Source organism: Lontra canadensis, unplaced genomic scaffold (genome assembly GCF_010015895.1).
Source record: "Lontra canadensis isolate GAN:19392208 unplaced genomic scaffold, GSC_riverotter_1.0 scaffold1, whole genome shotgun sequence".
Classification (NCBI taxonomy): Eukaryota; Metazoa; Chordata; class Mammalia; order Carnivora; family Mustelidae; genus Lontra; species Lontra canadensis.
Window position 1 is genome coordinate 104,004,351 of NW_022630995.1, and position 22,430 is coordinate 104,026,780.

Here is a 22,430-nt window from a genome sequence, read left to right on the forward strand (position 1 = left end):
CTCTTAAATACTTACCCATTTAGAACAGCAATATGCAGTAAAATTCAGGTAAGTCTAAGTTATTAAAATCAGACCCTTTCGCTTTATGGGGAACTAGAAGGACCTCAGATGAGCAAATACTTAGTGTACAAGTAGGATATAACGATGACTCAAGGTCATTCTCATTAGAATACTGAGAACAATCTCATTTTCTAAAAATTGGAGTCACCACCATTGGCAGAATAATTGAATGTTAGATTTGTGAAAATATATTGGAGTCATCCATTCTTTTGAGTATTTAATGATCCATTTAAGCTTAAGCTATACGTGCTTCAAAACAAAGCCATTCATTGTGCTATCATAGGGGTTTCTACTTTGAAAAATTCTGTAGAAAGCTGTTTCTATTTTAACAACATTCTTTTAAGTGTTAATCCCATTTTACTGTCTAGTCTAGATCAGGATTTCTCAACCGTGGCACTATTGAGATTTTTGGACTGGTTAATTTTTTGCCTTGTGTATTATGGACTTTTATTACCATCACTCATCTCTACACACTAGATGCCAGATGCACCTTCTCCATAGTTATGGCAATACAAAATGTTGCCAGATATTGCCAAAAGTCTGGGGCAAGGGGAGCAAAATTGCCCAGTTAGGAACCACTGGAATAAGTGCTTCCTGTATGTTAGCCTAGGAAATTGACATGGTAGAAAATAAGGGAATTAATATTAAACATAAAACTCTGATAACATTCAGTACCAATTGAATGTCCTTAGAAGTCAGAGTTCTGGTAAATTTAACTTGGCCAAAGTTAGGAGTAATGGCTTGGAAACAAACCCGACTTAAGAAAGAAATGATGGGAAAGATAAGGTATATTAGCTACTGGCTGCTCAGGCTACAAGAATAAGCGCAAACTCTTCAAAAGATCTCCCATGTAGGTCTTTCCTTTCTGTCAGTGGTTAGGGGTCTCTGAGAAATGCCCCAAATCTCCAAGGAAAGTCCACATCTTTCTGTTTCCTTGCTCTTTGCCTTGACCTCCCCTCTCTTCTAGCATGAATGCAAAGCTTCTGTTGTGCATCTCAAAGTTAATGGACAGTATTCTACATGTTAGGGATGGAGTCCAGAGATGAAAAAACACTTTTCCATGGGGCATTTTCAGTTGGGATCACTCCTAAACTTGTATTAGTCTTCCTCCATGCTTGCATTCTCTCCACTTTTCATCTCATCCTCCAATGCAACAAGTAATGATATGGATTCCTCCAGATTCTCCAGATCCCCCAATTCCAACCATCTCCCAAAGCAGTGAAGGATAGGAGGAGCCATGGTAGAGGAAGCATGAGGAAGACTTCAGCTATTTTGGGGTTTCTTTTTTCCAGGTCTCTTTGTCATGATAAAGTGGTAAAATTTCAAGGGCCAGAGTATCTCAGGAAAGAGGCTATTAAAGGGACTTTTTTTTTTTTGCCATAGTTTTAATCCAAGTTCACTCAGTTCATAAAGGTAGTATTCAGAGGCCCTGATTTTCAATTTCGATCTATGTCAAAGACCTGAATAATATTCAAGCCTCATCTCACTCTTCCACTCTTAATTGAGTCTCAGGTAAGAGATAATCCAATTGCTTTATAATTAGAAACACTGACATTTTACCTGTCACTGGATTTCACATTTTTAATAAGAATAAAGCCATTGATGAAACTGTAGGTATCAGTCACAGGCCAATATAGAGGTTTCTACTTTAGAGATGAGACATATATTTCAATTTAGAGATGTAGAAAATTATATAAAAACAGTTTTCCATTGGTTTACTGAACTCTTTGGGTGGGACAACCCACATAAATGGGGGATTTGTAATCATTGTTTGGATATAATTAATCACTGTGTGTGGAAGGGCAGACCCTTTCTCGAAAGCTTGGATGTGAAACTATAGATTTCCAAATGTCATCATCAAAGCATCGTCTGCTAGGGATGAATCAAACATCTCTATTATTTTTTAGAACTTGAGCTTATTTGAGAATGTTTATAGTCATGAGAAACCTGTGATTGATGTTTTGTAGAATCACTTTAGATATTCTTATCACTGTTTAGAAGTTAGAAAAAAATCATTTGTGTGTTTACTTTGTGGGGCTTAAGCAGTGAAAGTAAATGAGTTTAAAATTTTTTTCAGGAGCCATCCTTTTGTAAACTGGTGAGCAGAGGAACCTAATGGTTAATTATTATACACTTATTTTGGAAAGTCAGACATAATTTTAAACATTAATTTTATTTGCAGGAATCGTGCATGGAAAATCATAGAATGATAAAACTGTTCTTTTCTAAACTAGTAAGTTGTTTCTAAGAAATACATTGCTGAAAGTGTAAGCCTTTTTTTTTTTTTAAGAGAGAGATCACAAGTAGGCAGAGAAGCAGGCAGAGAGAGAGGGGGAAGCAGGCTCCCTGCTGTGCAGAGAACCTGATGTGGGGCTCGATCCCAGGACCCTGAGATCACGACCTGAGCTGAAGGTAGAGGCTTAACCCACTGAGCCACCCAGGCGCCCCAAGTGTAAGCCTTTTAATAAAGAATGTAGGTTGTTGAAATGTATATTAATTTGAGATATAGAAAGTTAAAAAAATAATATTCTCAAGGTTATATGCAAATAGGCACTAAGAGAAGGTTTCTGAAAACATGAGGTGACAATAATAATTAGAGGTTTGAATGTCTGAAAATCAGGAAATGGACCAGTCACTTAAAAGGCAAATATGTATGAAACAAATTTGTATTTTCATGGTCATTCTAAGGACAGAGGAGTCAACTTATGATAAGATTAGTGCTTCAAACAGGCACAATAACTTTGCTACAGAGCATTTCATTTCTCTGCTCTTGTTTTCCTTTAATTTTCAAAATGGGAAACAGTTACTTCAGTGGCAAAATGCATTGTGAAATGCAAGAATTGTCAAAGAGTACAACTGCTCTATGGCATTCAGTTTGAATCCTGATATACCTATCTGAAGCAAGTTAATACCAATAAATTGTGGCAAAAACAAATTGTGAAATCCAGAGGTTTGCTTCTGCTTTCATCGTATGCTATTTTCCCTGAAGACAGCAGGCAATCCAAATGCAAGCTTACTTCACTCAGAAAGCACAGTGTCTGCAGATTTTGGGGTTTCATTATAATAACCTGAAAGTGAGATCACAGAAATGTATTAGTGAATAATGGATCATCAATTGAAATTGATTAGCTAGCAAAAAATCACCCCTATACATAAATCTTTCTAAGGAACAATCACCTTTGGCTTGAAAAATACATGTTTATCATTTCAGGAGAAGAAAATGAAATATTTAAAGTATTCTGTTTGCTAGACAAATGATTCCTCCAGGTCTCTAATAAGCCTGCTTTAAGCTTTCTTAAAAATATAACTGATATTTTACCTTCTTTAGTAATCTCTCTTGCAACAGAAACCAAATTCCTTTTCAACTTGGAATCGAGTAGGAAGCTAAGAAAAAGAAAGAAAAAGATACAGAGCTAGCATTTCTCCATTTTAAGGTGGAACAAAGAAACATGATCAAGTCATAGTTGCCTTTTGTTGGAAAATAGCTTCATAGACGGAACTGGCAAGACGTTCCTCCATCTTCGAAGGAAAGAAGCATTGTAAAGCTCACCAATAACAAAGTCCTTGAGTTCCATTTTGAGGGAGAATGGCCTAAGTGCTCAGAATTTATATTCTTTTTTTCTTACCCCAAATATTGTTCTCCAAAAATATGCCATGGTTGTACAGTCATTCAGAACTTGTAGAAGGATCTTTGTTTGACCAGGATATGTTCATAAACTCAGAGGACTCGGTGGTACCCATGATTCTGCTCCTGCCCAGTGAATTTAATGGGTCCATACTCTTTAGACTTTGGTCTATAGTTCACCGGTTGCCCACAGGATGGTCCAGAAATGCAAATGTGTTAATCAGTTCTTAAGGGCAAATGACTTTAAGGATTCCTTATGATTTACTCAAAACAGAGGAGAGCTTAAAGGGTTATTAAAAATTGATTTATTGTGAGATCTTACCAAGGGCTCTAATTCTGGATTTTAGTAAGAAATCCAGCTGCTGCATGATCCTGGGCCATAGTGAAAACTTCCTACATCACATATGTAGATAGTTGGAATAACAAGCTTGATTTTGAAGAAGAATTTGTGGCCAGGGCATTAAGAGTGTTACCTTGAACTAGTCTTAGTTCTCAATGGTGGCTCTCTTTGCTTCATGTTATTTCTAGCTTCTTGTTAGCAGTTCATTTTCAGTTAACTCTACATGTGAAGTGATGCTATTTACATGAACAATATTTTGGGGTTACATTTTTTCCTCGACTAGACTTTAAGAATAGTATACATTGTGGTCCAAATAGATTCATCATATTACTGTGGATAAAATACCAACCAACCAACCAACCAACCAACCAAAAAAACAAACAAAAAACATGTATCCATCATTCCCCTAAGATTTATTTGGTCTGTACATGGTAAATTCAGCTATACTTTGGCTTTGGCGCCTTTTTCCTTTGAGTTCCTTTGTTGCTTTTTACTTAAATAGTCAATTTCCTTAAATTACTGCTTATGCAGTAATTTGCACACAAAAGCTGGTGTAACCTATTTTGATCATATTTGTTTAAAATTTTCCAAGCATAGACAGAAGGCTCTTACATTCTTTCTCATTTTTTTTTTTGCATTTTATAAAAATTAACATAAACACAACCTACCTTATTGTGGAAGGGTATGTTATATAACATATTTTCATTGCGGGCATTTTCATTACCTAGAAATATAAACTCTGTTACTATTTCTTCTGTCTTCCATATATTTAATGATTCATTTATTCAGTACTTTAAAAAAATGATATATGCTCTGAGTAGGATATAGGTAAAGGGGAAAATTTCTGAAGAGATGGGAAGGAGCATACTGAAAAGGCGCACTTGGCAAGTATGCTATTAATTCCTCTTTCCCATATAGGTGACTATAGGATGCTGAGAAGTTGCTTTTGGTTAAGCACAATCTAGCACCTTTGAATAACAACCCAACTAGATTATGCCACTGCCATCTTCATTTTTCCCCCATTTATTGTGATCAGCCAATTGCAAAGTACACTTTTTAAAAAATTAACATATAATGGGTTATTTGCTTCAGGGATAAATGTCTGTGAATCATCAGTCTTACACAATTCACAGCATTCAACATAGCACATACCTTCCCCAATGTCCATCACCCAGCCACCCCCACACTCCCACCCCCACCTCCTGGCAACCTTCAGTTTGTTTCCTGAAACTAAGAGTCTCTTATGGTTTGTCTCCCTCCCTGGTCCCATCTTGTTTCATTTTTTTCCTCCCTACCCCTCATAACCCCCCCACCCCGCTGCCTCTCAAATTCCTCATATCAGAGAGATCATATGATAATTGTCTCTCTCTCATTGATTTATTTCACTTAGCATAATACCCTCTAGTTCCATCCACATCGCTGCAAATGGCAAGATTTCATTTTTTGATGGCTACATAGTATTCTGTGTGTGTGTGTGTGTGTGTGTGTGTGTGTGTGTGTGTGTACACATCTTTTTTATCCATTCATCTAGGTTCTTTCTATTGTTTGGGTATTGTGGACATTGCTGCTATGAACATTTGGATGCTTGCACCTCTTCGGATCACTACAGTTGTATCTTTAGGGTAAATACCCAGTAGTGTGATTGCTGGGCCATAGAGTAGCTCTATTTTCAACTTTTTGAGGAACCTCCATGCTGTTTTCCAGAGTGGTTGCACCAGCTTGCATTCCCACCAACAGTGTTTCTTTCTGCGCATCCTTACCAGCATCTGGCATTTCCTGACTGGTTAATTTTAGCCATTCTGACTGGTGTGAGGTGGTATCTCACTGGGGTTTTGCTTTGTATTTCCCTGATGCTGAATGATGTTGAGCACTTTTTCATGTGTCTGTTGGCCATTTAGATGTCTTCTCAAAGTACACTTTTTAATGAAAACTTGGTCCTACTACTCCCCATTGACCACTGCTCCTCCTGCCTTTACCACAGGCTTTCCATTTTCCATCCTAGCCACATGACTCACTTCTATCGATCGCTCTTCTCCATTCCCATGGTCACTGCTTTGGTTCGGGCTGTAGGTGGTTGCTCCTAGGTTAGTCAGAGCTCCTAGCTGGTCCCTGGCTCCTCTTGACCCCTGACAACCTTCTGTACACATTCCTCCCCACCACACTAAAGCGAATCACCCTTTCAAGTGTTATTCCAATTTCACTTCCTATATCAGTAACTCCCACTCATCATGTATCAGCTCCCATTTATACACCATCAACTGCCTTTATAGCAATCCCTAAGGAAGAAGTCTTATCTCCATTTTACATACGAGGAAATTGAGGCCTAAAGAGTTTAAGTGGTTTGCCAAAGGGGGTAACTGGTAAGCTATGAAGGGCTAGGTCCATCAGGGTTCAAAGCACATGTTTTTTTGTTGTTGTTGTTTGTTTTTTTACTCTGTAACAAATGCCTCTACATTGATATTCTAGAATCACCCCCAAGTTATTTTGGATGTCAAGTGGTTCTGCGTATACATAGAAAATCAATATGAGTTTTTGCCCTGACCTGCATAATCATATTAGGTTTACATTAATATTGAAACTAGTTTACCATGTACCTTTCTGTAGTCTGAAACTTTTAGTAAATACCAAAAACTTACCATTTGGATAGTGCACAATGGTGAGTTTATCTAGAAGACAGAAAGAGACGCTTATTGAGTTTGGCTCAACATTTATCTTAAACTTTGTTTCTTTTAATCGTTTGACTACTTCTTGTCTTTGATGTGACTATGAAATTTCACAGTTTGATTAAAAATGTACTGATTTTTGGCCACAGTGTGAAACCATGTCTTTTACTACTCTTGCCTTTTTTTCCTTCTGATGCTTGTCCCAAGGTATTAGGATTTTAGATAAGTTAGACATTAAGTAAAAGCTCACTCCTCTGCTTTGATTCTTCTAGCCTGAGCTACTCCATTCTTTTTTTTGAATTAGCATTATTCCGTATGTATAGTACAACTCAAACATTCTAAAGTATATAGGCTTATGACTTTTGACAAATATATACAGCCATGTACCCATCACCCAGTTAGGATAGAGAACATTTCTCTCTATAGAAAATTCCCTTGTGGGGTGCCTGGGTGGCTCAGTGGGTTAAAGCCTCTGCTTTCGGCTCAGGTCATGATCCCAGGGTCCTGGGATTGAGCCCTACATTGGGCTCTCTGCTCAGCGGGAAGCCTGCTTCCCCCACCCCTCTGCCCACCTCTCTGCCTACTTGTGAGCTCTCTCTGTCAAATAAATAAATAAAATCTTTAAAAAAAAGAAAAAAAGGAAAAAAATTCCCTTGTGCCCCCTGACATCAATCCTCACTCCACCATTACCTCTAGTGACCCCAATCTGATTTCTATTGCTATAGATTGGTTTTATCTAGAATTCCAGATAAATGGAATTTTAAACCATGTACTCCTTCATGTTTTTTCAGTTAGCATAATACCTGTGAGGCTCATTCATGTTGTTTTGTGTTAATAGCAGGCATTTCTGTTATTGAGTAGTATTCCACTGTATGAATATACTGTAGTATAATTATCTCTTCTTCTGTTGGACATTTGGATTTTTTCTGGTTTGGCCATTATAAATGAAACTGCTAAGAATTTTGTGAGCAAGTCTTTGGATACACATAATGTTTTCTTTCTTTCCTTCCTTTCTTCCTTCCTTCCTTCCTTCCTTCCTTCCTTCCTTCTTTCTTTCTTTCTTTCTTTCTTCTTTCTTTCTTTCTTTCTTTCTTTTTGAAAAATCCCTAGAAGTGGCTAGCCTAGGCCATAACGTTGGTGCACATTTAACTGTTCTAAAGCCAACACACCCCTTTACACTTCCATAAGCAATGCATGCAATGCATATTCAGTTGTTCCATAGCTGAATCAGTTCATTTTGGCAATATCTAAAAATTCTAGTCATTATATTTGATATCTCATTTAGTTTAATTTGCATTTTCCTCATGATTAGTAGCATTGAGCATATTTTCACATAATTGGCCATTTGCTTTTATAAACGAAGATCTAGGTGTGAGATGTGCTCATTGGTGCTGGGCTGTCATTGTTTCTAGGTCTTTTCAGCAGACAGGGTTAAAGAAGTGCATATGTTTATACATACAACTATATTTCTATATCATTTGTAATATATATATTAACAAACATGAGTTGTTACATTTACTTCCAACTCCAGGGTAGAACCAAAAGATTCATTCGAACTTTCCTTCTTTCCTTAGTAGTTACTCCTCTCTCTGACAATAGGAAGCCTGTCTCTTACTACCCATAATACATTTATTTACTTACTCAATCCTAGAATATACAAATGGTAGTTTTGAAATTGCTAAACTATACCCTTATAGAGAAATAAACCTACTAACTGGAGTATAGAATACATTTTTATATACTGATTTTTTTTCTTTTGTTTCTATCCTTGGAATATACTGTTTTCTAAATTTATTTCTGTCTCCCTTCAGTGTGGATATGTTATGTATTTGTAACACCTCTAGGTTCATTTTCTTCTGCTCTTATTGCCTCCTTCCCAGCCTCATCTTTGTTGACTATGTAAAATATTATGTTCAGAGGAGTGTAATTATTTTAGCTTTGTAACTTTTGTTTTTTTAATTAATTTGTTCTTTTAATCTAAGTTGTTAAATATATTGGCAAAAAGTTAATTCTATTTCCTTAGCATCTTTTTAATATCTGTAGGTTCTGTTGTGATAGCCTCACTTTACTTTCCTGATGTGGTAACTCTTGTTTTCTCTTTTTTCCAGTTCATTTTTGTCATGGTTTTATCAATTTTAGTTATGTTTTCAAATAACTAACTTTTGGTTTTGTTCATTTTTCTATTATTCATCTCTTTCATTTTTTATTGATTTTTAATCTGATCTTTCTAGTTTTCCTCTTACTTCTTCTTGAACTTTGTTTGCTTTTTATTTTCCAGTTTCCTGTAGTGGAAATATAGATCACTGATCTTAAGCTTTTCCTCTTTTCTCCTACACTATTTATAGCCATAAGTTTACCTTAAAGTACTATTTTAGTTGCATTCCACACATTTTGATATCCTGTATTTTCACTATCATTCAGGTTGAAGTATTTTCTTGTGATTTCTTATTTGACCCATGGGTTATTTTTAAATGTACTTAATTCCTAATGACTCTGAGACATTTCTAATTTCCTAATTAAATTCTATTTTTTTCTGTTGTGGTAAGAGAATATAAGATATCAAAAGGCTGAAATCTTTCAGAGAACATATTCTGAAGATTTCAATCTTTTGAAACTTTTTAAATATCCCAGCATATGTTCTATTTTGGTAAACCTTCCTTGTACACCTTAAACAAACAGGTATCCTAATTTTTCCCATGTCGTATTCTGTAAATATCAATAGATTCCCTATTTATTCACTCCTTAACACCATATTTTTTGTTAATTTAACTGTGATTATAAGAGTTGCTTTAAAATCTTTTGTCTGTTAAGATTAACAATGGGACCATTTTAGATGCAATTTTTCTTGATGGCTTTTTCTTTTCTATGGATTACATTTTCCTACATCTTGTGTATCTTCCCTTTTTTAAAAAAAAAATTGAATACTGGACATTATAGACAATCAATTGTATATTCTGGATTCTGTAGTATTCCTCTTATAAGTAATAAGTGTAGGTTCTCATTTTAGCAGGCAGTTTGATGACTGGCATGAACTTGTATAGGCCTAGTTTTATGCTTTTACCAGTGTTGACCTATAGCCCCTGGTGTTTTTTAAAGCCCCCAGTGGGACTGAGCCTACAAACTCTGCCTTCCATGTGAACCTTCTAGGGCCTTGGTTTTAGGCTTTGTTAAGCCAGGTCTAGAGGAGGTCCTCTAGCGGAGAAGTCATGGTCTTTAGTCATTACATCTCTTGGGTGTCACAGCAGGGTGCTAGGTGTTCTAACAAAGTGTTAAGAAGATCTTTTCACTCTGACAGGGCAAGAACTCGAACATCCCCAGTATGGCCTTTCCCTGGCTCTGCTCATCTAGTGTCTTGTTTTGCTTTCAGTGTCCCAGAAGCTGTTATCTTGTGTCTGAGTGGTCTTGCCCTACACATGGACAGCTCATCTCTTGGCCACAGACTTGGGGCCTCTGAGGCTACCTCTCTACACAGCTATCACCTCTTCAGGGACCCACCACACACATTGCAGAAGCTTTGGCTGCCCTGAACTCTGATCTTTTCCTCCTCATGTCAAAAGACTGCCTTGCTTTGCACAGACTATAGTCAGAAAATCAGTCTCCTGGGCAATCATTAGAGTCACCTTCTATGTTTTGTCACTGGAATTAAGTCTTAGGCTACTAAATGCCTACTGCCTGAAATCAACTGCCTCATATTTTTGCCCACTGTTAGTGTTCTATACAGTGGGAGGGTTTGTCTGGTACTACTTTTGGTTAGAAGGGGAACTAGCCGATTCCTAATTAAGATACCAATGATTAAAAGCGTTGACTTTGGATTAAAAAAGAAATAAGCTGAAGTTTCTAATCTGTATGTCTTTGGGCTTCTTAGTTTCTTATAATCTCAGTTTCCTTATTTATGAATTGAGACTAATGTCTAACTCGAAGAATTATTATATGAAACCAAAAAGATAACATTAAGTGTAGAGTAGTCAAATATTAGCTGTTACTACCTAATGTTCCTTAGTAAAGCTATTTATATATTTTATAATTTGGTATATTGTTAAAATTTTAATATTTTGCCACATTAGGATGGAGATCTGTAGAACTCAGTTATGTGTAAATCAGCCCTGCATTTGTGAACTTAATTATTTTAGAAAGTACATTTCTGTTTTTAGAAAACATTTCTAAGAACACTTACAGAATTTTCCTTGGAAAAGCAGATACCAATTTAATAAACTCTTTCAGGGTAGATTTCAACATGAAGCAGTAGTTAAAATCTATGCAATCTTATTGAACATGGAAGAGATGGAAATTTTAGGGTTTGCTAGTGGTTGTCAGTTTTTAATTATTTGTGCAGGAGTAAGGACTTGGGGAAAGAGTGGTCCAATTGTGACAACATAATTTATTTTCAATTTTGGAATGTGCTGTTTATCTTTGGAGAAGATTTACCATCTTAATAATGTTTGGTTTGTATTAACATTAAAATGAGTGGTTCTCCTCCCCGCCCCACCTCCCCTGCCTTGAGAGCAACCCGTTAATTATTAGCAAGGGGGATCTGTATTGCCAAAAAGCATGCTGGCTACAGGGGAAAGCAACCTGAGATTTACAATTTAAAACGATCCACCTGTGGACAATTGTAAGAACTGACTATATTAGAAATATTCAACCTTATTAAAAAAGTATGACTCCTTAATAATTCAGTACTCTGTATAATGGCTCATACATATAAAAAACTAGAGGGGAATTATCTTATTTGCAAATTTCACAGAAATCAAAGGAAATAAACTAGCATTTATTGAAGGTCCATTATGGGTCAAAGAAGGTGAAAAATATTTTAGATGTTAACTTACACAACCACTTCCAGACATATCTATAATTACTCCTATTTTTCAGACGAAGAACCTGAGTACTAGGGATTAGATGCTGTCCAATCATGCAGCAGGGAGGTGAGGGAGCACAGATTTGAATTCAAACCTGTTTGACTCCATAGTCCTTGCATTTTCTCCTTTATCAGAATGGTAAAGGAATAACAGACAAATCTTACTTACCAGACACATTTTCTTCTTCTGGCCTTTTCCCAATAATGCAATCTCTCAGTTGGCGTAGTTTTTCCTTAATGAGGAAATGACCAGAAAATACAAATGAAGGTTTATAAATTTGTCATAGATCAAGATGAGAACATCAACTACTGTCACTAGGACCACCAGGACTATGTAGCACTAATCTGGTACTTACAGTGTCCCAACCAACCATCCCTGATATTTTAAATGTGTTAACTTACTTCTTGCAAACTCATGAAGTATATAAGTCATCATCTCATTTTACATATATAGAAACTGAGATTCAGAAAGGTCACATAATTTTCCCAAAACACACAGTTTTAAGTGACAGAGTCAGCTTGGGGACTCAGAGCCCAATTCTTGTGGTTGCTATTTTCCCAATCTAACACCTGAGGGGGCTATCTTGGCTATCTGGTGTCCAAAAGCAAAAGTGTGGCACAGTGGTGATGTGATACTGCCTGAGCCCATTTCCAGCATCTGTGAGCACAATCTTTCTTATGAATTCCTTCTAAGAACCATGGACTTGGAAGCAAATTATACATAACTGGATTCCCCTTCTTAGTTCATTTGTGATCTTTCTTTGCTTTCCAAAACATTCTACATTGAACATCTATTATAATTTTAACCAAAATGTAAAACAGGCTACCCCTGGAACTGAGAAACCATGTTTCCTAAAAGGATAGTTATTTTCATTGCCGTAAACATCCTCTTCTGTAAGTGGAGTGAACACTCTTCTATAGGCACTCACTGATTATCAGCAGCAGTGGGGAGTGTGAAAGGCAAATTTTCTACCTTCTCAACCATCTCACCTTCAAAGCCAGGGGTTCTACATGGGTCTTCAGGATTCTAGAAACTCTTCTATTATAAACTCTATGTTTGTGCCATTTTCCCTCTTATTTTCTTAGGATAATACCTCTGTCAATAATAACATAACATCACAGGTACCCCTGATAGATTTGTCCTCAGGATATAAATGAATATTTTGCAAACTACAAGGGTAATATTGAAAAGTGTAGGGGAATGAGTGTGTACATATGTTGGGAAAATAGGGATAACATTCCTTTTTCTGCTATTCTGGGTGTTGTCCAAGCCCTTCCATGAAGGACTAAGAAAACACAGGGAAAAAATGCTCCTTGATGTTGGCCTTCATCATAGTTTTTTAAATATGACACCACAAAGCACAAGTAACAAAAGCAAAAATAAACAAGTAGGACTACACCAACCTAAAAAGCTTCTGGACAGCAGAAAAAATAATAAAAAAGAAAAAAAATGAAAAGGCAACCTACAGAATGGGAGAAAATATTTTCAAATCATCTATCTGGTAAGGGGTTAATATCCAAAATATATTAAGAATTCAAACAATGCAACAGCAAAATCCAAATAATCTAGTTTAAAAATGGTCAGAGAAATAAATGGGCAGAGGAAATAAATAGACGTTTTCCCGAAAAAAGACATATGAACCAACACGTATGTGAAAAGGTACTCAATATCATTAATCAATAGGGAAATGCAAATCAAAGCCACACTGAGGTATTATCACCTCACACCTGTTAGAATGGTTATCATCAAAAAGAGGTAACAAGTGTCAGCAAGATGTGGAGAAAGGGAATCCTTGTGTACTATTGGTGGGAATGTAAATTAGTGTAGCCACAATAGGTTTCTTAAAAAATTAAAAACAGAACTACCATCTGATCCAGTAATCCCACTCCTGGGTATATATCTGAAAACAATGAAAACAGGATATTGAAGAGAGGGCTGCACCCTCATGTTCACTGCAGGATTATTCACAATAGCCAAGATATGGAAACAACCTAAGGGCCTGTCAGTGGATGAATGGATTAAGGAAGAAGGAAATCCTGCAATTTGCAAGAACATGAATGGACCTTAAAGGCACTATGCTGAGTGAAAAAAGTCAGAGAGAAAGACGAACATGGTATGATATTGCTTAAATGTGGAATCTAAAAACACTGGACTCAGTGAGTAGAGTGGTGGTTACCAGGGACCAGGGAGTGGAGGGAAAAGAGGAGAAGTTGGTCAAAGGGTACTAACGTCCAGTTATAAGATAAGTAAGTTCTGGTGATCCAATACGCAGCACGGAGATTATAGTAAACAATATAGAATTATATACTGGAAAGTTGCTAAGAGAGTAGCTATTAAATGTTGTCACCTCAGAACAGAAATGATCATTTTGTGACATGATGCAGATGTTAGCTAACACTGTGGTGGTAATCATATGTAAGTGTGTAAAATCAACATGGTAGTACACCTTAAATTTACCCAGTGTTATAGGCAATTATATTTCACTAACACTGGAAACATAAAAAAGGAAAAGGACTGATCGTCAAACAGTATTCAGTAAGAGTCACTGAACTTTTAGCTCTAATGGAAAGCAGGCTTAGTGCTTATTCTTGTATTTATTTATAGGTTAAATTTTGTTTTGTTTTGTCTTGCATAACAGTAACCTTATTCATTATCTCATTTTCCCTATATATTGGACAGTCAGGTCAGTCTTAAAGTAGTTACAGGCCTCCTTCAATTCTTGCTAAGACAATATTAAATATAAATACACAAACAAAATAAAACCAACCGAGACTTTAATAAAACAAGGGAAATAATTTCTCAGAAGGTGTTTTGGTTGGATCATTCTAAATTGTCAACTTTATTATGGACCGAAGAGAATGAGGTACAATTGACTTATTTCAACAAAACTTGCTGGCAGTGCTAGGAGAGTGATTGTGTAGGTCTACACCTGGGCACAGTTTACCCGTTTCAGGATGAGAGGGACTTTGACGGTGATGGCATGGGCACAGATCGAGAAGCCCTGTTGTCATTCTGATCATGAACGACAATCAGTCGCAAAACTGTACAATCAGTATTTCTTTCCATTTGTTTGGAAAAACAACTGCCCTAGCTTGGCCCTGCATAACCCAGCTCAGGTCCAGCCACCACCCACAACCAGAGCTACCCTTCAAGACAGGTGACTTCTGAGAAGGAATGATCTCAGAGGTGCTGGGAAAGTCTCCTTCCCTCAACACCTTCCGCCTCTGTGCCCATTTGTTTGAAATGTTATCACTGGGATTCATTTTTCTGTTGTTTAAAAATGTTTTCCTGAGCATTGTTTTTCAATAAAAATGATCTCTTGGGAAAGGGAGTATATTAAGCTTTTAATGATTATTTGTACTTTGGCCTAAACCAGCTAATTAAATGTGTTCAATCAGTTTTTGGAGAACTGGTTTCTATGGTACTGGGGCTTTCTGTGATGAGAAGAAAAAACTGTTGGACTATTTTGGGAGTAGGAAGGCCTGTGGGGTAAAACAGAATGTGGTCTTCATACCCCTCACTGAGGAATGTCATTGGGTATACAGGGTATATATTGTTTCCAGGCTCATCTCAGAGCCATCTACTCTAAGACCCTCTCAGGATGTATGTTATATTAATAGAAGACAAGCTTATCTGAAGTTTATATGCTTGGCAGCATTTCTCTGTAAATCTTGACTCACATATACAGGTTTTTTTCCCCCAAAGATTAAGGGGACGGAAGAGAAAACTTACTATATTTCATTGAGGACTATTGCCTGATACGATTTAAATTATTTTCTTGTTCCCTTTAAGCCTGGTCAATATAGTGCACTCTTCAGAATGCTGAGCACATGTTAGTGTAAGATGTTTCACCTTAATTTCAGCAATGAGATTCACAAAACATTCACTAACTTAAAAATGTAAGATGCTCAGGTATTAGCACTGATACACTGGGTCCCGGCGCTGATTTCACCAATGCTTTGCACACATGAAACATTTAATGGTAGTTCGAAAACACCTTTTGTGTGTGTGTGTGTGTGTGTGTGTGTGGCTAGTTAAAAATCAAAAGAACAGTTACCTGTGTTTCTTGTAAAGACATTTACAGAGAGGCTCTGCAAGTGAGGGAATGTTCCAGAAGGGGTCACTATTACCTGCTGGGGTCAGTATTACCTGCTGAATCATTTCCAGCTCCGTCTTTCCCATCTGCCAATGTTTAAATTTCTCTAACGCTTCATCCACAGACAGTTTCCCATTTTTGACCTTCTCCTGCAAGAGGATGAGTTCTTCCTGCCCAGCAGCAAGGCAGTCCACAGTGGAAAAGGCTTGACTCTCCATCCGAGCTCTGTCTACAATATGAGGGAAGATGTCTTAACAAGAACATGAAATATGACAATTGGGGAAAAAAACACTGAAAACAAATCAGTTGAGTTTCTTGTTCCTGTCAGTCTATAAGCGGTTACAGAGTAAAAAAGTGCAAATTTTTTAATGAGTTTTTTTCTAAGGATTGTTGTGCCTGGTACCTAGTGTTAAGGGTAAAAAGAATGTGTGCCATCACGGGGGGAAGAAAAAGGGACAAACAGAGAAAGAACAGCAGTAAATTTCTGCATTGTACCAGTTGTAGGCAGTGCCAATTTCATGTTCTTTTTCAGAGGATTATTTTTAAACATGCACACTAAATACTTAGCATAATGACTGTCACATAGTAAAAGTTAAATAACATTAACATTATTATCAATGATAAATATTTGTGGAAGAAACAAATTTCTGTAGGTTTGGGAAAGGAGATCTCAACCAACATCCAAATGTTATGAGAGGTTTTTAGGAGCATTGACTTTACTCCAGAAAGATTATAAATAAGCAATCGCTGCTCATTTTGTAATGCACTGCTCTCTTCCCAAAAGAGTTTACTTTGTTTAGCACAATAGGAACATTGGATGGTCCAGCTGCCCACGTGCTGCTGCTAATGCCACACCATAAACCAGCCCGAGGTACAGTAGTAGCCAACCACAGACCATGGGTGAGTTCAGTGCTTTATTTATCCCATGTAGTGTTTAAAGACAGAAAAGAGGCTGCATGCCTATAAGGATGCTCTGTGCAATCCCTGTCACTCCTTATGGTCATTGGATGGCATCACATCTGTTACCTGCCTGGCTGCAGAACTCATCTGAGTTTGTACTTTCTTTAACAAGTTCAACCTGTGTATCATATTATCTCAGATAATTATATTACCTGGGTAATTCCTCCACAGTGTACGTCTCATGTGGTATCAAATCTAAATATGTCCAGAGAGCCTAGAATGAGAGAATAGGTAATCCTGTCCAGCTGTGTACTGGTTTGCTGTCCCTGAGTCATTGCTCACTACTGGGAGCCCAACTTCAAGAAAGAAATAGAGCAACTAAACTGTCACTGGACCAGGCAGACAAGAACTTAGGAAATGGAGGGCATTCAAGGTTTTTTTAAAGATTTATTTATTTATTTTAGAGAGAGAGGGGGCATGTGTGTGAATAGGAGGAGGGGTAGAAGGACAGGGAGATAATCTCAAGCTGACTCAATACTGAGCAGGGAGCCCAGCATAGGGCTTGAGCCCACAACTCTGAGATCATGACCTGAGCTGACCTCAGGAGTCTGATGCTTAACTGACTGAGCCACCCAGGCACCCCACAAATTTTACAGTGATAAGGATTCATCGATAGTGTTTGGATTGGTTAATCTGAAAAAGAGACATTTCAAGTACTTCATAGTAGGTTTTAAGTATTTCAAGGGGACTTGACCCTTGGGGCTGTCTTGGAATGACCTTTAATGGCTTTCTTGGTTTTGAGAAGGATTCTAGCAGAGAATCTTGGAACGGGGACACAGAGAGGGTTCCTTTCTGAAAAGATTCACATACACATAAAATTGTTCCATGACCAATCATTCTGATTCCTATGGGGGGTTTCTTGGCTGGTCTTGTCTTTTCTCTTCAGAAGTCCTATTTCCCCAGAACTAACAAGATGTCAACAGATTCTACACTCAAAATCATTTTCTTCAGGGATGACGGAGCATGAAATCCCAAGAGAACTGAAGAAGCACAAGTCAGCCAGAGGGCTCACTGGTTCAGCTGCCAAAAGCACAGATAACAATTGAGATCTTGCTTCTTACACCGTTTGTTTTTTATAGGCCTCCACATTCCACTCCAATTTGGGAGATGCGTTTTGCAAAAGAATTCTATGAGCCATTCCTGCCAGAGTATGGAAGCTGAGCGCCATCATTTAATAGCTAAGACACTTAACTAGCACCTCACTCGTGTCATCCCTTTGACTAAATGTGAATGCGCTTTTATCTCGAGTAACCTCTGCGGCTGGATTTTCTGCGTGTGTCAAAGGTCTCTCACGGAAAGGCTTCCTGGAAAACCCTACCAGCTTGTTTGGCTCTACACGCAGGTTAAGCTGAATTCAAAAAAATACTGAATCATGTTAACAATACTCATTTCAATTACCCTTTCATCTTTCAAATTCTCGCTACTAAAATATAAGTCAGATGACTTTTTAGGGGGGCGGAGTTCAATCTTGCGTGGTTGTGCAGAGAGAACAAAAGAACAAAAGTTAGGAACAGCAGGAGTTCTAAATAGAGCAAGTTCTGGAAGTGAGCTGTTTACAATTAGACTAAGTTTACATACTTCTGCTTTTACTCACCCATTCCCCCCCACTAAAAAGATTAAAGCAAATTGTCTTGATAAATTATTATTAGCTATGACAAGTTGCAAAACAAAATGATTTAGGCACTTGATCATCTTTTCTCCTGAGGGTAGACTAGTCAAACCAAAACGTGCAACCTGTAATTTTTAGTAGGGTTTGCAAAATTGCTTTAATGCGCTTAGATTACTGTTTTACGGGGGATGGAAAGTTTTTTTCTTTCCTTTCCAAATTTATATTTATTATTAGTTTATTTTCAGGAAATTTAGTATGAATTTAACATAATTATTGTTGAAAAGCCTTTGTCAGATTGCTAACTGTACGTATTGCAGAATCTTGGTCTCTCAATATAAAAGCTTCAAGACAAACTATAGTTTCTAGAGTTTTAGTTCCTTTTGGATCAGTATCTCTTTACATTTCTATTTGATCATATATAAACACCAAGTAACACCGTTATGGTGAGTGTATGAATCTTTAGGTAAGAAAGTGAACTGAGTTTTTCATTAAAATTATTTCTATCATTGAGTGACTGGCTAGAATAACATTTTTTACTGAAAATTTGAAAGGAAATGACTTAATTGTCCAAAACCCAAGAATTTAAAGTTTGAAATATTTACAAAATAAATATTAAGTAATCATTAAAATAATAATAAAAAGACCATGTGAAAAAAAAAGACCATGTGGCAACGCAGAAAGTACTTATTATATAATGATAGAGAAGCAGAATACAAATTTGTATCGACAGTAAAATTTTAATGATATAAATGCTGTTCATAAAATAAAGCATGGAGGGAAATTATCTTAAGATGATACAAGTTGTTCTATTGTGATAGTATCAGAGATTACGTTTTTCTAATTTCCAGTTTTCTGTGATAATACTGTATTTTTTAAAAAAAATTTTAAGATTTTATTTATTTATCTGAGAGAGACAGAGAGGGGGAGCATGAGCTGAGGGAAGGGGAGAGGGAGAGGGAGAAGCAGACTCCCCACTGAACAACTGAGCAGGGAGCCTGATGCTGGGCTCAATCCTAGAATGCTGGGATCATGACCTGACTTGAAGGCAGACACTTAACTGGACTGAGCCACCCAGGTGCCCCTGTATTGTTCTTACACTAAGAAACTTTCTCTCATTTTGCTAATAGGCTTCCCCATGAAATACATATCGTTCCAAGCCATGCCATATACACTATACCAACGGCATATCATACTGTACCATCTTACCATATTATTTTGTAACTGGAAAAAACTTGTCAGTAATAGAACTTAAAAACCCAATGACCAAGCTTTATATCTGAAGCTCATTTTTTGGGTCCATAGCTAAGGAACTAGCAGGTAAATTAACTCTGGGGCACATGAGTGAATTATGAGATACCCGGAGTGTTGAATTATTTGTAAGTTCCAAACAAAGTATCCCCATCTCAAACTTAGGGCTGCGATGTTGCAATGTTCCTCCCTTGACGTAACCTTGAGTCAGGCTCCTCTGAGTCTTCTTCCCAACTATACCTCACCATTTGTACTTCCACACCCATCTTTGTATTGCTAATTTTCCTCAGAATCCTGCTAAGTTTGTGTAGTCAGAGTCCCCCACCTTCCATATCCAATTACCTTCAATATTTGCTTGGGTTTCTGTATCTTCCATCACCCCCTAGGTGATATATGATCACCTGGCTCTGCTTTCAGCAAGAATCCTGTTGGGCCAGCTTACCCAGAATCCCTCTTACCCCTCATGTTTTCTCTTAATAATTTTCCATATGCTAAAAATACTAGTTTCTGGGCACCTGGGTGGCTCAGTGGGTTAAACCTCTGCCTTTAGCTCAGGTCATGATCTCAGGGTCCTGGGATCGAGTCCCACACCAGGCTCCCTCCAGCCCCCACCCACCGCCTTCCTCTCTGCCTACTTGTGATCTCTCTCTATATATATTAAATAAAAACAAACAAACAGTTTCTAAATTTTGTCATAAAGACTATACATATATGTGTACACATACACACACACATATTAAGTGATTTGGAAGGTACATATTTTATTTTAAAATAAGTTTCAGAGATACTGTTTATCTTATATATATAAATTTCGATTACTAAGTCATGAATGGAAGAGAATGATTTTAGTTTTGCATTTTCTTCTAGGACCTAAACAATTTTACCTTATTTGAGCATCAAACTCAGATTATTGCAATAAAATTATAATTTGCTGAATTGCCCATTTTTTATCACCAATATTTTACATTCACATTTTATAAATAAATTTACAATAAATTACTTAAATGCAATTCCATATTTTATTGAATTCATTATTTACCACAAATTCTTTAATACCAGAAGTTCTCTTTGAACTTTTTATATTGCTTACTCTCTCATTTACTTAGAATACATTTTGGGTAATACTTTCATGATGACCACAGAAATTCCATCTTTTCTAAAACCTTAGATACCCAAAAAACTCTATCTGTTTTCTTCTTACACGAATGAAACACCAGAATAAATATAATCTTCTTAAGTTGCAATCTTTTCCTAATACACCATTTAGTCCATTAGCTCAAATTTTTGTTACACAGATTCTCTAATTCTTAAAACTGATTCTGATTTTTTTAATAGAAAAATCTAACTTAAAATATCTTCTCAGTACTTTAGGTTTATATCTTTTTTTTTTTTTAAGATTTTATTTATTTATTTGTCAGAGAGAGAGGAGCGAGAGTGAGCACAGGCAGACAGAGTGGCAGGAAGAGGCAGAGGGAGAAGCAGGCTCCCTGCCAAGCAAGGAGCCCGATGTGGGACTCGATCCCAGGATGCTGGGATCATGACCTGAGCTGAAGGCAGCTGCTTAACCAACTGAGCCACCCAGGCGTCCCTAGGTTTATATCTTCATCTTTATAATTAAAAAGATTTGCTAGGGTGTTTTAAAGGTAGATATATTTCCTTATTGTTTTCTGGGCCACAGTGAGCCCACAGAGTCCTTCACTTCCTTGTTCTCCAAAGCTTTGTTTAGCTATGTCATCAATTGTGTTTTGTATTCTATTAAAAAAAAAAAAAAAGAAAGAAAAGAAAGAAATAAAAAAAAACAAAAACAACACCAAACCTATTATACATGAGTTGTATCTCTCTTCTTCATATCACCTGATTGCTTTTAGTCTTTCCGGGTATTAAGAACAAACACTTCTCCAATTATGTTCTCAACTCCAATAACTTATTTTTATCCACCATCAGTCCTTTTCATTGTGACCAATGTAGTTTTAATTTGCTGCTGAAATTTTAACTTCTAAGCTTATTTTATTTTTACCATACTCCCTCTTGTCACTAGATCCCTTTTCATGTCCTATGTTTCATATCATCCTACCCTCACACCTAAAATGTCTTTCATGCAGTTTGTTTTCATCTTAGCTTGATGTTGACTCCAGACTTTCTGCTGCTGTTTCTTCCCTATTTTTTTTAAAGTTTTTATTTATTTATTTGACAGAGATAGACACAGTGAGAGAGAGAACACAAGAAGGGGGAGTGGGAGAAGGAGAATCAGGCTTTCCACAGAGTAGGGAGCCCAATGCCAGGCTCAGTCCCAGGACCCTGGGACCACGACTTGAACTGAAGGCAGACGCTTAATGACTGAGCCACCCAGGTGTCTCTCTTCCCTATGTATTTAATTTGTAAGTTCACAGTTTTCTGAAATTTTCTTTTTTAGCTTGATAGGTGTCAGATACTGAACCTGGAAGTTGAATAGTTCAGCTTAAATTTAATAAATGAAAATTCAAAATAATCCATATTTCTTTACTGCCTTAAAATATTTTTTAAACAGGTAAAGTATTTTCAAAAGCCTAAGATTTAAAAAATTACAAACTGTTAGGTGAAATGTTCTTACTGTATGTGTGTATGTATTTTCTATTATCTACATTTTGATCGCTTGCTGTTTGACATTCTTACTCATCAAACAAATCATTTACAGAAGTATAATTATCTTGAGTCTTCATGATTAAATTCTCCATCCTTTTCTCTGGAGTTGTTTTTGAAGTTCTCATATTATTTATTTGTACTCTTCCTTAATCCCTCTTGAAAGAGAACATATCTACTGAATCATGTTCACCAAGAGATTTAGAGTCTACTTATCCTTTGCTTCCATTTCTTGTGTTCAGTCAAATTTTGTTCTCTGCTCTAGTTGCAATTCATAACTGAGGATCCCAGGATTTTGCAGGTTTGGTTAGCACAGCCTTGTCTCATACAGGTGAAACGCGATTCCTTGGTGCT

The 22,430-nt window shown here is 36.8% G+C and overlaps 1 protein-coding gene across 2 annotated transcripts in view; it reads right to left on the reverse strand.

Annotated features, from left to right (window-relative positions):
• Positions 1-2,814: 2,814 nt before the first annotated feature.
• Positions 2,815-22,430, reverse strand: part of BANK1 (B cell scaffold protein with ankyrin repeats 1) — a 305,074-nt gene continuing 285,458 nt past the window's right edge. For both annotated transcript variants that reach the window (XM_032860894.1, XM_032860891.1), the window contains exons 12-17: positions 15,694-15,869; positions 11,713-11,776; positions 6,662-6,691; positions 4,694-4,749; positions 3,380-3,444; positions 2,815-3,128 (exon numbers count right to left, since the gene is read on the reverse strand). In XM_032860894.1, coding sequence (XP_032716785.1) covers positions 3,385-3,444; positions 4,694-4,749; positions 6,662-6,691; positions 11,713-11,776; positions 15,694-15,869 — 386 coding nt within the window. In that variant the 3' untranslated portion in view covers positions 2,815-3,128; positions 3,380-3,384. The remainder of the gene's footprint in view (positions 3,129-3,379; positions 3,445-4,693; positions 4,750-6,661; positions 6,692-11,712; positions 11,777-15,693; positions 15,870-22,430) is intronic.